Source organism: Panthera pardus, unplaced genomic scaffold (assembly GCF_024362965.1).
Source record: "Panthera pardus isolate Hobbes unplaced genomic scaffold, ASM2436296v1 HiC_scaffold_3, whole genome shotgun sequence".
NCBI classification, from domain to species: domain Eukaryota; kingdom Metazoa; phylum Chordata; class Mammalia; order Carnivora; family Felidae; genus Panthera; species Panthera pardus.
In genome coordinates, this window is record NW_026526876.1 from 2,782,591 (window position 1) to 2,795,971 (window position 13,381).

General features: G+C 37.8%; 1 protein-coding gene across 5 annotated transcripts in view; it reads left to right on the top strand.

Annotated features, from left to right (window-relative positions):
* Positions 1-13,381, top strand: part of SPECC1 (sperm antigen with calponin homology and coiled-coil domains 1) — a 283,596-nt gene that overhangs the window by 19,566 nt on the left and 250,649 nt on the right. The window contains exon 1 of one of the 5 annotated variants that reach the window (XM_053893305.1): positions 7,153-7,243. The exons of the other annotated variants lie outside the window; for them this stretch is intronic. Coding sequence (XP_053749280.1) covers positions 7,241-7,243 — 3 coding nt within the window. The 5' untranslated portion in view covers positions 7,153-7,240. Of the gene's footprint in view, positions 1-7,152; positions 7,244-13,381 lie in introns of those variants that run through there. 5 annotated transcript variants of the gene reach the window in all.

Here is a 13,381-nt window from a genome sequence, read left to right on the forward strand (position 1 = left end):
ATATCAAAGTATTTTCTGATTTCTCTTTTGATTTCTTTTCTGACCCGTTGGTTATTTAGGAGTATGTTGTTTAATTTTTATGTATTTGTGAGTTTCCCAAATATTTTTCTGCTCTTGGTTTCTGACTACATTCCATTTTGGTTAGACAACATTTTTGGAATATTTTTGTCCTTTTAAATTTATTGAGGTTTGTTTTATGGCCTAGCACACGGTGTGTCTTTGAGAATGTTCTATGTGCACTTGAGCAGAATGTATATTCCACTGTCTTGGGTTGAGCATTCTATAGATCTAGTGTTCTAATTGGTTCAGAGTGTTTTTCAGATCTATTTCCTTGTTGAGATTCTGCCTAGTTTTGTCTATTATTAAAAGTGGATATTGAAGTCTTTAGCTACTGTCATTGAACTGTCTGTTTCTCCCTTCATTTCTGTAACTTCTTGATTCATGTATATTGGTGCTCCATTATTAAGTGCATATATAATTGTTATGTCTTCTGATGAATTGACTCTCTTATTATGTCTTTATATCTAGTAACATTTTTATTTCATGTCTATTTCATCTGATATTAGTAAAAGGCGAATGATTTATACGATCTGAAGAGAAACCAGAGTATTCATCCGATATTAGCATAGATACCCAAACTTTCTTGTGGTTGTTGTTTGCATGATATATATTTTTTATCCATTTATTCCAATCCATTTGTATCTTTGTATCTAAAGTGTATTTCCTGAAGATAGCATGTAGTTGGATCATGTATTTTATTTATCCAGTCTGACAGTATCTTCCCTTTTATTGCCATGTTTAATCCATTCACACTTAATATTGTTATTGTAATAGCTGGATTTACGTCTGCCATTTTACTTTTTGTTTTCTATATCTCATCTTCTTTTGTTCCTTTGTTACTCCTTTCACTGCTTCCTTTTGCATTGAGTGCTTTTTCGTGTAACATTTCAGTGAGTTGACTAGTTGAAGATCTTGAGATGAAATCATTCTGGATTGAGGGCCCTAAATGCAATGACTAGTGTCATTGTAATAAGGGAAGAGTATATGCAGAAACACACAAAAGGAAGAAGGCAGAAGGCATGTGAAGACAGAGGCAGAGACGCAAGTACAAGCCAAGGAACACATATGATAACTGGGAACCACAAGAAGGTGGAAGAGGCGAGGAAGGACTCTGTCCTAGAGCCTTCAGAGGGAGCATGCCCTGCTGACACCTTGATTTCTGACTTTTATCCTCCCAAACTGGAAGAGAATAAATTTCTGTTCTTTTCAGCCCCTCAATTTGTGGTAGTTTGTTACTGCAGCCCTAGGAAATAAATACAAACCTTTTCTTTCCTTTAATGATTTTTTTTCACCTTATCTCTTTGAGTTATATTCTGATAACTTATCAGAATTGACTTCAGATTTATACTAATTTAATTCCAGTGAGGTATAGAAATGTTACTCCTGTAGAGCTCTATTCTACTTTCACTTTTTGTTGTATCAAAATTATGTATATTGCATCTGTTAATATTACAAATCCAACCATACATTGTTATAATTATTACTTTAACCAACTATAGTAACTTCCTTAGCTCCATACAGCTTTACCAAAACCCATCTGTTTCATACAGTTGTTGGCAGATAGATTCCACATGCATTTGTACACATTATATGTCTAACAATACATTATATGAATATATTTTATATAATTGTTTTTTAAATCCAGAGAAGAAAGGAGAAAAATGTGCACTTTTGCTGTTATTTATAATTACCTAATTACCTTTATGGTGCTTTTTGATTTTTTGTGTGTGAATTTGAATTACCTTCTGGGTTTACTTGCTTTCACCTAGAAAAGCTTCCTCTGGTATTTCTTGTAAGGCAGGTACACTAGCAACAAATTCTCTCGGGTTTTATCTGGGAAAATATTTATTTCACCTTCACCCCCCTCCCCCCAATTTTTGTATTATGGTAAAATCCCCGTAACAAAATTTACCATCTTAACTATTTTTTTTTAATTTTTTTTTAACGTTTATTTATTTTTGAGACAGAGAGAGACAGAGCATGAACAGGGGAGGGGCAGAGAGAGAGGGAGACACAGAATCCGAAACGGGCTCCAGGCTCCGAGCTGTCAGCACAGAGCCCGACGCGGGGCTCGAACTCACGGACCGTGAGATCACGACCTGAGCCGAAGTCGGACGCCTAACCGACTGAGCCACCCAGGCGCCCCCCATCTTAACTATGTTTAAGTGTACAGTTTAGTGATATTAAGTGTGCTCACAGTGTTGTGCAGCTATCACCAGCATCTATCCCCAGAATTCTCCGTCTTCAAAAACTGAAATTCTATAGCCGTTAAACAGTAACTCCTCATCCCCGCCTCCCCCCCCCCCCCCCAGCCCCAGATGGCAATCAGCATTCTTTTTCTGTCTCCGTGATTTTGGCTGCTCCAGGTACCTCATATAAAGTATATTATACAGTATTTATCCTTTTGTATCTGGCTTATTTCACTTAGCATAATGTTTTCAAGTTTGATTCATGTCGTAGACTTGACTTTCTTTTTAAGTCTGAATAATATTTCATCTAGGTGTATATCACATCTTCTTCGTCCATTCATCTGACATTTGAGTTGCTTGCACTTTGAGGCTACTGTGAAGAATGCTGCTAGGAACATGGATATATGAACTATCTCTTCACGATTGTACTTTTCATTCCTCTGGGCATATGCCCTATTTCATCTTTATGTTTGAAAGAATTTTGCTGGATATAGAATTCCTAGTTGACAATTTTTTTTGAGTAGTTTGAATTTGTTATTCCATTACCTTCTGGCTTTCATTGTTTCTGATGAGAAGTCAGCTGTTAATCTTATTATGGTTCCACTGTAAATGCCCACTTGTTTTTCTCTTGCTGTTTTATAGATTTTTCTCTTTGTTTTTGATGTGCAGCATTTCTACTATACTATGCCTGTTTGTGGATCTTTTTGAGTTTATCCTGCTTGGAGTTTATCCTGCTTGGAGTTTGTTGAGCTTCCTGAATGTAGATGTCATTGTTTTTTCAATTAATTTGGGAAGATTTCAGCCATTATATCTTCAGATATGTTTTCCTCTCCTTTTTGTATCTCCTGTCTTGGTACTCCCATTATGTGTATGTTGGTGTGTTTAATGATATCTCATATTACTCTGAGAATCTGTTTTGCTTTTTTCTATTTTTTCCCTTTTTGTCCTTCAACTTGAATAATGTCTATTGATCTATCTTCAAGTTCACTATTAGTTCTTCTGCCAGTTCGCATCTGCTGTTGAACCCCTCTAGTGAGTTTTATTGTAGTTATACTTTTCAACTTCAGAGTTTTCATTTTTTTCTATCTAATTTTCATCTTTTTATTGATAGTCTCTATTTGATATGATATTGTTATTCCTTCCTTTACTTCTTTCACTACGCTTTCCTTTAATTCTGTGAACATATATATAATGGTTGTTTTGAAGTCTTTTTCTATTAATGCTCGTATCTGTTCACTCTCATTTGCAGTTTCTCTTGCCTGCTTTTTCTCCCCTGTACCCTCCCCTGTCCTAACCACAGAAAGTATGAGTCATACCTCCCTGTTTCTTTTCACGCATCATAAGTTTGTTGTTGTTGGAAACTAGAGCTTTTAGGTACTATGTTTTAGGAACTCGGGGTACTGATTTCCCCCTCTGGAGCTTCTTGTTTTTATTTGCCTGTTTATTTGTTCAGGGACTATTTTAGTGAAGTCTGTTTCCCTCCGGCAGTGTTAAATCTTCTGACATTGCTCCTCAGGGAGGCCCAGCTTTGGGTATGCCCACAGTCACCCTCGAATGACAGTGGTATTGGTACAGCTCTCTTCCTTTCTTTCCTGCTCTATACCCAGCTACTGAACTCCACTAATTGTTGGCTGATTGCCCTATTATTTTCAACAATGCCCTAGGGCGTAAGTTGCTTTAAAAACTAATTCAATCAAATTCTGGCTTATTTGAATAGTTTCTGAAGTTAGTGTCTAATATTTGTTCATACCTTAGGAGGGCTTCTATGTCTTCTGGCAGGTTGATCCTTTCATCCCTCTCTGTCTCTAGAATTTTTCTTTGTTCAGAAGTCTATTTTATCTGCTTTCTTTCGATTTATGTTTGCTTGATATATCTTTTACCATTCTTCTAATTTCAACCAGCCTGTATTTTTATATTTGAAGTGAATTTCTCATAGACATATTTTTAAATCCACTCTGCTTATCTCTATGTTTTGATTGGTATAATTAGATAATTTACATTTATGTAATTATTGATATGTTATGGCTTAAGTCTACCATTTTATTTATTTTAATATGTTTGTTCTCTATGGGTTTTTTTCATTTTTTCTGTCTTTTCCTGTGTATTATATTAGAATTTTTTTAGAATTCCATCTTGATTTACCTAAAGTGTTTTGATTGTAACTTTTTACACACTGTTGTTAGTGGTCATCTAAGTATTACATTATATATATGACTTATCACAGTCTACTAGTGTGATTACCTTACCATTTGGAGTGAAGTGCAAAAACCTCACCCCTCTTTACTCTTCTCATTTGTACTTTTCTATCTACATTCGGAACCACATCAGGCAGGATTATAATTTTTGTTTCAACCCGCAAACATAATTTAGAAGTCTTAAGAGGAGACGGAAATTTTATTATAATTACACTCATTTTTAAAATTTATTCTTGATGGTCCTAGATTCCTTCTTTTATCATTTTCTTTCTGTTGCAAGAACTTCCTTTAGACATAGTTTGGGATAAGTCTGCTAGCAACACATTCTCTTATTTATTTATTTATTTATTTAATCTGAGAATGTCTTGATTTCCCTTTGATTCCTAAGGGATATTTTCTCTGGATAGGATTCTGGGTTGATAGTTCTTTTCTTTTAGCGCCTGAAATATGTATTTCTTCCTTCTGTCCACCATGGTTTCTGGTGAGGAATCTGCTGTTATTTGAATTATTTTTTTTTCTTTTATTTTAGAGACAGAGTGCAAGTAGGGGAGAGGGGTAGAGGGAGAGAGAGAGGGAGAGAATCTTAAATCTTAAGCAGGCTCTGCACTCAGCATGGAGCCCAACATGGGGCTTGATCCCAGGACCCTAGGATCAAGAGTTGGAGACTCAACTGACTGAGCCACCCAGGCGCCCCAGAATTATTTTTTCCCTATAGGCAAATATTTCTTTCACTGTTTTCAAGTTTTTTTGTCTTTTAGAATTTGGTGTCTTCTAGTCTTTTAGGATGAAGACTATGTCTTGATGTGGATTTCTTTGGGCTTCTCAGTTTGGGTTTCATTTTTTTTTAATATGTAGATTTAAGTCTTTTGCTGAATTCAGAAAGTTTTCAGCTATTATTTTTTTTTTAAATACTTTTTCAGCTTCCCACCTCTTTGTCTCTTTCCTATACCCTGATGACTTAAGCGTTAGGTCTTTTATTACAGTCACACAGGTCTTTGAAGCTCTATTCTTTTGACTTCTACTGTTTTATGTTCATTGGCTATTTCTTCTGGCTGGAGTAGAGCATTTATTGTCTGAATGTTGTGTCTTGTTAAACTACTCCTTTCCTGGTCCTTTGGCTGGAACAGCAGCCAACAAATACGTTTGTGCCCTGTTGTATTTCCAGGTTGCCCACTCCTTCAGCTCCCAGTCTGGTTTACGTGACACAGAAAGGAAACCCAGGCAACTTGCCACTGTGTTGTTCCTTGGGCCCTGAGTTCCTTAAACGGTTTGTCTTCTCCTTTTCACCTTTCAGAACCTTCTTATATTTATTTTCTGTGTCGCGTCTATGGATTTTAGTTGTACTTAGTATAAAGAATAGGGAAAAGTATGCCTGTCCCATCTTCCCAGAAGCCTAAGTCCATGCCTTTTTCTCTTCCTTTTTTTTTTTTTTAAAGTTAGTTTTGCTCTTTATGAAGGCGAATTTTCTTTTAAGAGGCAAGTTGCCCAATAGAGCGTCCCACGTTTGAATTTGTCTAATCCTTCCTCATGATTTAGCAAACAGTTTCAACAAGAAGGGTAGGTAGGTGATGCTGGGTGTCTCATCACATCACCTTAAGAGGCGGGCACTGTTAGGTGGCCCACCAGGTAGTCATGGTAAGTTCGATCACTTTGTCTTCCTTTCTGTAATTGATACATTGTGGAGTGAAACCTTGACGTCATGTGAACATCTTCTTCCCCGACCAACAACCTTTCAGTCAATGGTTTTAGCATGTTTTGGTGAATATATAAGATTTATAAGATTTTAGGGGGCGATTCCCCCCATAATGCTGTCATTTCCTTTACATTGATTAGCTCTTTCATTCTGTAAAGAAGAGCTTTGTCTTTCTGTCCTTTTATTCTTTTTTTAGTATCAATACATGTTTTAATCAGTGTCTTATAGTTCACTATTGTCATTTTGTTGTTGTTGTTGAAATTGTCCCAAATAAGTCAAATTGAGCTCCTTCAGGTTCACCCCATTGTCCGTGTGACATGGTCCTTTTAGTCTTTGGGCAGCTCCTTGATTTCTAGGCCCCCACAAGATATCCCAGACTCTTTTGTTAATCCCATAGTCCATACCTGGAACCAGCTATTTTTCCAAGGAGTCCTGCTTCCTTTTAGTAGGAGTTGTATTTAGAAATGTAGATAAATTCGGGGCGCCTGGGTGGCTCAGTTGGTTAAGCGACCGACTCACAGAACTCACGGTCTGTGAGTTCGAGCCCCGCGTCGGTCTCTGTGCGGACGGCTCGGAGCCTGGAGCCTGTTTCAGATTCTGTGTCTCCCTTTCTCTCTGCCCTTCCCCTGCTCATGCTCTGTCTCCCTCTGTCTCAAAAAAAAATATTGGAAAAAAAAAAGAAATATAGATAAATTCTAAGTGGGAAGAGTGGGAAGATAATGTACTGAATTAAAGTAGTCATTCATAGTCATAACTGCTCCTATTGGTGAAAGTTAAGGAGGTAGAGTTTAGTATGATAGTAATTTGTGAGCTGTGTCTCCCCTACAGGACGGGACTTCTTGGGGGCCAAGCTAGTAGCTTTTCCATTTTTATATTCACAGTGGTTAGCATAGTTTCTAGAGCAGAAGAGGCACTTAATAAATATTTGGACTTAAACTGTGCTAACTGAACTCATAAACTATTCATCTTATAACTCTAATGTTTTTCTAATTTTCTAACTCTGTAGAGAAATAGTAAAGGATCTGGAAAGAAGCTTTGCAGTGGAAATGTTCATTGGCTGTGGGAAAATTATTAAATGTTTCAGAACTTGTTTCTCTTGCTGAATGGTAAGTGTTTTATTGGCTTCAGAATACTAAAAAGGCTACAACAAGATCTGAGGCTGTTTTGTTAGGTAATAGTAAGGCAGTGGGACATGACTCACTGTGAATGATTGTTGAAGGTGACTGTCCAAGCTTTACATGTCACCCTACAGATGAGTAGTGTACAACTAACCAGGATTCAGCCTCTACGTGGGAGACCTAAGGTTTTTCTTTTGCCGACTGGCACTCCTGCCCAATTGCTTCGTTTTAAGCCAGTTGCTCAATTTCTTTCCCTCCTTTTTACCTGGAAAAGACTGTGTGACAGTATCCTAAACAAAATGAATTAAGAGGTAATGAGAAAAACCATATAAAATCCCTTGATATGTAGTAATTAAATGAAATCTGTATTATAGGCACAGAACTTAGTCATTATAAGTAGTAACAAAGGAAGCCTAACATCATGTTCTAGGGTTTGTTTTCATTCAGAGGAGTCGTAGCATGGCATTTTAACAAGCGTTCCAAATGAAAGGGTGGTTGCAGCCTGAGTCTAGCTTTTAGACTGTAATAATAATGGGACTGCAAGGTCAGAGTTTGTTCAGTCTCCTTTAAGTGGGTTTTGGCAGGAGGCACATATAAAGTGGGTTTATTTATAACCTGCATTTTGAGTGTAAAGAACAGAAGCTAAAAGGAAAGACTAAAATATTAAACGTATTTATTAAGTGAAGGGTGTGTGTGTGTGTGTGTGTGTGTGTTTTATGATTAGGAAGAAAACTTTATTCCTTTACTATTGGCAAAATTAGAGGTATTCCATGACAAGTGCTTTTTTGAACATGAGTGAAATCATATGGTATTTGTCTTTCTCTGACTAACTTATTGCTTAGCATAATACTCTCTAGCTCCATCCATGTCACTGCAAATGGCAAGATTTCATTCTTTTTGTATGGCTGAGTGATATTCTATTCTCTCTCTCTCTATACCCATTCATCTGTTGACGGATATTTGGGCTGTTACCATAATTTGGCTATTGTTGATAATGCTGCTATAAACAAAGGGTGCTTGTATCCCTTTGAATTATTGAAAAATGTTTTTGTGTTCTTTGGGTATATACCTATAGTGCAATTGAGGAACCTCTATACTGTTCTCCAGAGTGGCTGCACAAGTTTGCATTCCCACCAACAGTGCAAGACGGTTCCCCTCTCTCCGCATCCTCGCCAACACCTGTTGTTCCCTGTGTTGTTGATTTGGGCCATTTTGACAGGTGTGAGGTGACATCTCATTGTAGTTTTTGATTTGCATTTCCCTGACGGTAAGTGATGGCGAACGTCTTTTCATGTGTCTGTTGGCCATCTGGATGTCTTCTTTGGAGAATTGTCTGTTCATGTCTTCTGCCCATTTTTTTTTTAAGTTTTTATTTTATTTCCAGTTAGTTAACATACAGTGTTCTATTAATTCTGCCCATCTTTAAATTGGATTATTTGGGGGGTTTTTGGTGCTAAGTTTTAAAGTTCTTTATATATTTTGGGTACTAACTCTTATTCAGGTATGTCATTTACAAATACTTTCTCTCATTCCATAGGTTGCCTTTTAGTTTTGTTGATTGTTTCCTTTGCTGTGCAGAAGCTTTTTATTTTGATGTAGTCCCAATAGGTGATTTTTGCTTTTGTTTCCCTTGCCTCAGGGAACCTATCTAGAAAAAAGTGGCTATGGCCAATGTCAGAGAAATTACTGCCTATTCTCTCTTCTAGGATTTTTATGGTTGCAGGTCTCACATTTAGGTCTTTAATCCATTTTGAATTTATTTTTGTGTATGGTGTAAGAAAGTGATCCAGTTTTATTTTTTTGCATGTTGCCGTCCAGTTGTCCCAACACCATTTGTTGAAGAGACTGTCTTTTTCCCATTGGATAGTATTTCTTGCTTTGTCAAAGATTAATTGAACATATAATTGTGGGTTTGTTTCTAGATTTTTCTATTCTGCTCTATGGATCTAGGTGTCTGCTTTTGTGCCAGTACCATGCTGTTTTGATTACTACAGTTTTGTAATATAACTTGAAGTCCAAAATTGTGATGCCTCCAGCTTTGCTTTCCTTTTTCAAGATTGCTTTGGCTATTCGGCGTCTCCTGTGGTTCCATACACATTTTAGGATTGTTTGTTCTCGTTCTATGAAAAATGCTGTTGGCCTCTTGATAGAGATTGCATTAAATACGTAGATTCCTTTGGGTAGTGTAGACATTTTAGCAGTATTTGTTCTTCTAATCCATGAGCATGGAATGTCTTTCCATTCGTTTGTGTCGTCTTCAATTTCTTTCATCAATCAGTGTTTTATAGTTTTCAGAGTACAGGCCTTTCACCTCTTTAGTTAGGTTTATTCCTAGGTATCTTATTCTTTTTTGGTGGCGTATCATTCTTTTTCATGGTTGAATTCTTTTTGATGGTTAGATATACCCCCCTTTAGCCAATATCCTGCTGATAAAGATTTGAATTATTTTTTTTAATTATAAACAATACTACAGTAAGCATCACTTTGTGTATGTATATGCCCAGTTATGTATTTTGATAGACTTGCTATTTAGGAGTAGAGTTACTGAGACGAACATTGTGGATATCTAAGATTTTGCCAATTTTCCTAAAAAGGTGATCAATTCACAGTGGCTGAGAATACCTCTGCCCAAATTATATCGGGTTCTTCCTCTCCTACACTCTCTAAGCACCCTATAGGTCTCCTCTGTAGCACACCGGAATTGCATTTAAATGATTACATACTGGTTTAAAAATTTTCCCTCTCTCCCCTTATTCACGCCCTAAAAATATAAGTTCTTTGTGGACAGGAACATTGTTTTTGTATTATATTTGTATCTCTGTTATTATATTATTATATTTGTATCCAATATAATTCCTTACACATAGTGTATACCCATTAAGTGATAAATATTTCCCCGTACCCTTGTTGACACTTGGTATTATCAATGTTTGCCAGCCTGACAAATACAGCAAATAAAGGTCATTATTTTACTGTGTATTTTAAAATTATTAATCAGTGTGAAAACGCTTTCATATGTATCTATCGATCTATCTATTTTAAAGTTTATTTATTTTGAGAGACAGCGAGTGTGAGGGGGGAGGGTCAGAGGGAGAGAGAGAGAGAGGGAGAGAGAGAGAGAGAATCAGAAGCAGCCTCCACACACTGTCAGTGTGGAACCCGGTGTGAGGCTTCATCTCACGAACCACGAGATGATGACCTGAGCCAAAATCAAGAGGCCGCCGCGTAACCAACTGAGTCACTCATGCACCCCTCACATAGATTTATAATAATTTATATTGTGTGTTTTTTAAAAAGTTTTTTTTGGTGTGTTTTTGTTAAATTTTTATTGTGGGTGGGGAGGGGCAGAGAGAGAGGGAGAGAGAGGGTCTGAAGCAGGCTCTGCGCTGACAGCAAAGAGCCGGATGCGGGGCTTGAACTCCCGAACCGTGAGATCATGAGCTGAGCTGAAGTCAGCCGCTTAACCAACTGAGCCACCCAGGCGCTCCTATGTTGTATTGTTTTTCTTATTTTTTAACTCATTATTGAGCCCTTTACACTTCAATGTGATACTAGGACTGTTGTGCGTATTTTTGTGTGGTGTGTTGCTTGTCTTTTGAATTTGTTTATGGTGTTTTTGACCATATAAAAGTTTAAAGATTTTTACGTAGTGAAATTATAAACCTGTTTTTTGTGGCTTTGGAGTTTATACCATGTTTGGAAAGGTATTTTCCATTCTATGGGTTTAGATTTTTATCTAGTACTTTTTGATAGATATACTGAATCTACATTGTCATAATATATAATCATTCAACTGTTTGCCTTTACTAATCATTTTGCATTAGTTTTCTGGGTAAATATATATTTAATGCTTACTATCAGTTCTTATGATGAAACGTCTCTGGATAGTTGGCTTGGTTAATACTTGTTGTCTAGAAGATTCCTCAATATAGTTTTTCCTGAGTTCTTCCATGTTCAAAACTGTTCATCTATGATCTTTATTCTTTTTTTAAAAATTAATAATGTTTTTATTTAATTTTGAGACAGAGAGAGACAGCATGAGCAGAGGAGGGGCAGAGAGAGAGAGAGAGAGAGAGAGAGAGAGAGAGAATCCAAAGCAGGCTCCAGGCTCTGAGCTGTCAGCACAGAGCCCGACGTGGGGCTCGAACTCACAGACCGTGAGATCATGACTTGAGCTGAAGTCGGCCACTTAACCGACTGAGCCACCCAGGCGCCCCTGATCTTTATTCTTAGGAATCTGTTTGATTGGTTATAAAATCCTTGGTTTATGTTTTCCTCCATGAGTATCTTCAATATGTTACTCTGCTGCCTGCTATCAAAGTCTGATGACAATTTTCCCCCTTGTAAGTGACTTCGTTATTTTGCCTGGATTCTCAAAGGACTTAAAAAAAATCCCTAGGGGTGCCTGGGTGGCTCAGTTCGTTGGGCGTCGACTCTTGATTTTGACTCAGGTCATGATCCCAGGGCCGTGGATTGAGCCCACGTCTGGATCCACACTGATTGTGAAGCCTGCTTAAGATTCTCTCTCTGTCTCCCTCTGCCCCTCCCCCGACTTGTGCTCTCCTAAAAAAAAAAAAAAAAAAAAAAATCTCTCTCTTGGCCATTCTGCATTGACTTTTCCGGGTACACAGTGGACATTTTCAATATATAACTTCATGTCTTTCTATCTGTTCAGAGATGCTGTTCTGGTTTTCTTCTGTTTCATGAGCCTGTCTCTCTAACATGCCTTCACTCTCTGTAGGGGTGTTGGTCTGCTCAATATTTTCTTTTTTTCCTATCATACCCTAGTGTGGGATTGACCATGTATCCTTTCTGTTGCCCTCAGGCCAGATAGAAGCAGTGGGGCAGGATAACTTTCCCAGCTTTGAGCCTCCTGAGTTCTCTCTTCTCTTGTTCTCACCAGGTATTCAGGTCCATGGCCTTGGGCTTTAGTGAGATGTACAGGTTATGTTTTCCTCCCCTACTTTTACCTGGATCTTCTCTTTTCCTGTGTCCCTAATATCCTTGTCCTGCCTGGCCTGGAGTGTACTCCCAGCAGTTTTTCTCAGTGTGGCCCTGTGTCCTGGAAGGGAGCTTTCCTTCATTAGATTTGAGTTCAGAAGGCTGCAGACAGGGACAGTGGCTGGTTGCCATGGTTTCTTCCTTAGGCTCCCTCCAGTTCCCCATGGTTGTTGGGATGGACCAAGCCTCCTAGGGCTGCATCCTCTCCCCTCCCACTGTGGTACATTGCTCTGATATGGTGACTGTAACAGTGGGCACAGATGCTTTTGAGATGGTGACCCCACCTTCCAGGGTCATCAGTATCCTGCAGGATGTCTAAGTTGGCACATCTCAACTCGGACCATGGTCCCTCAGCTCCATCCAGGCAGAACTGGGCACACATGTTCATAGTTTGTGGTTTAGGACCATGGTGATTTTCCTGCTTTACCTGAGATGATGCCTTTCTTCCCTATGACTTGGGTTGATGGTCACAGGAGAGGAGAGTGAAGCAAAATAACTCTTACTCATTTTCAGTTAGAAGCTGATTTATATCTCATGCTACATGAGCCAGTTTTTCTCTTCCTCCCCTCTCTTAATTGGAAGATATACTGATATGTTTATAATTCTTCTGTCGGTTACCTTTTTACCTTTAAACGATATGCTTCAAACACCTTTCTCAGTTTTTCACCTTGAGGAACAATTTTTCAATATGCCTTTCTGAAAAAAATAATAAAATAATTGGTATTCTCCTTACTCTTCAGTATTTGTGACCCTTTGGGAATTCTTGTTATTATTGTCGAGTTAACATTATTTTACATTGTTACCTTTTCTTTCTAGACTTCTTAAAATCGTATTCAGTTTTGTAGCCATAGTTAAGAGGTTATTAGACTTAATCATATGTATAAGTATATGATTAAGTCTAATAACCATAATGTCCCCGTCACCTATTTAACACATCCCCCCACCCACCTCCCCTCTGGTGTCCATCACCTTGTTCTCTATAGTTAAGAGTGTTTCTTGGTTTGCCTCTCCCTCCCTCCTCCTTTGCTGATTTGTTTTGTTTCTGAAATTCCCATATTAAATTTCACATATGAGTGAAATCGTATGGTATTTGTCTTCCTGACTGACTTTCTCACTTAGCATTAT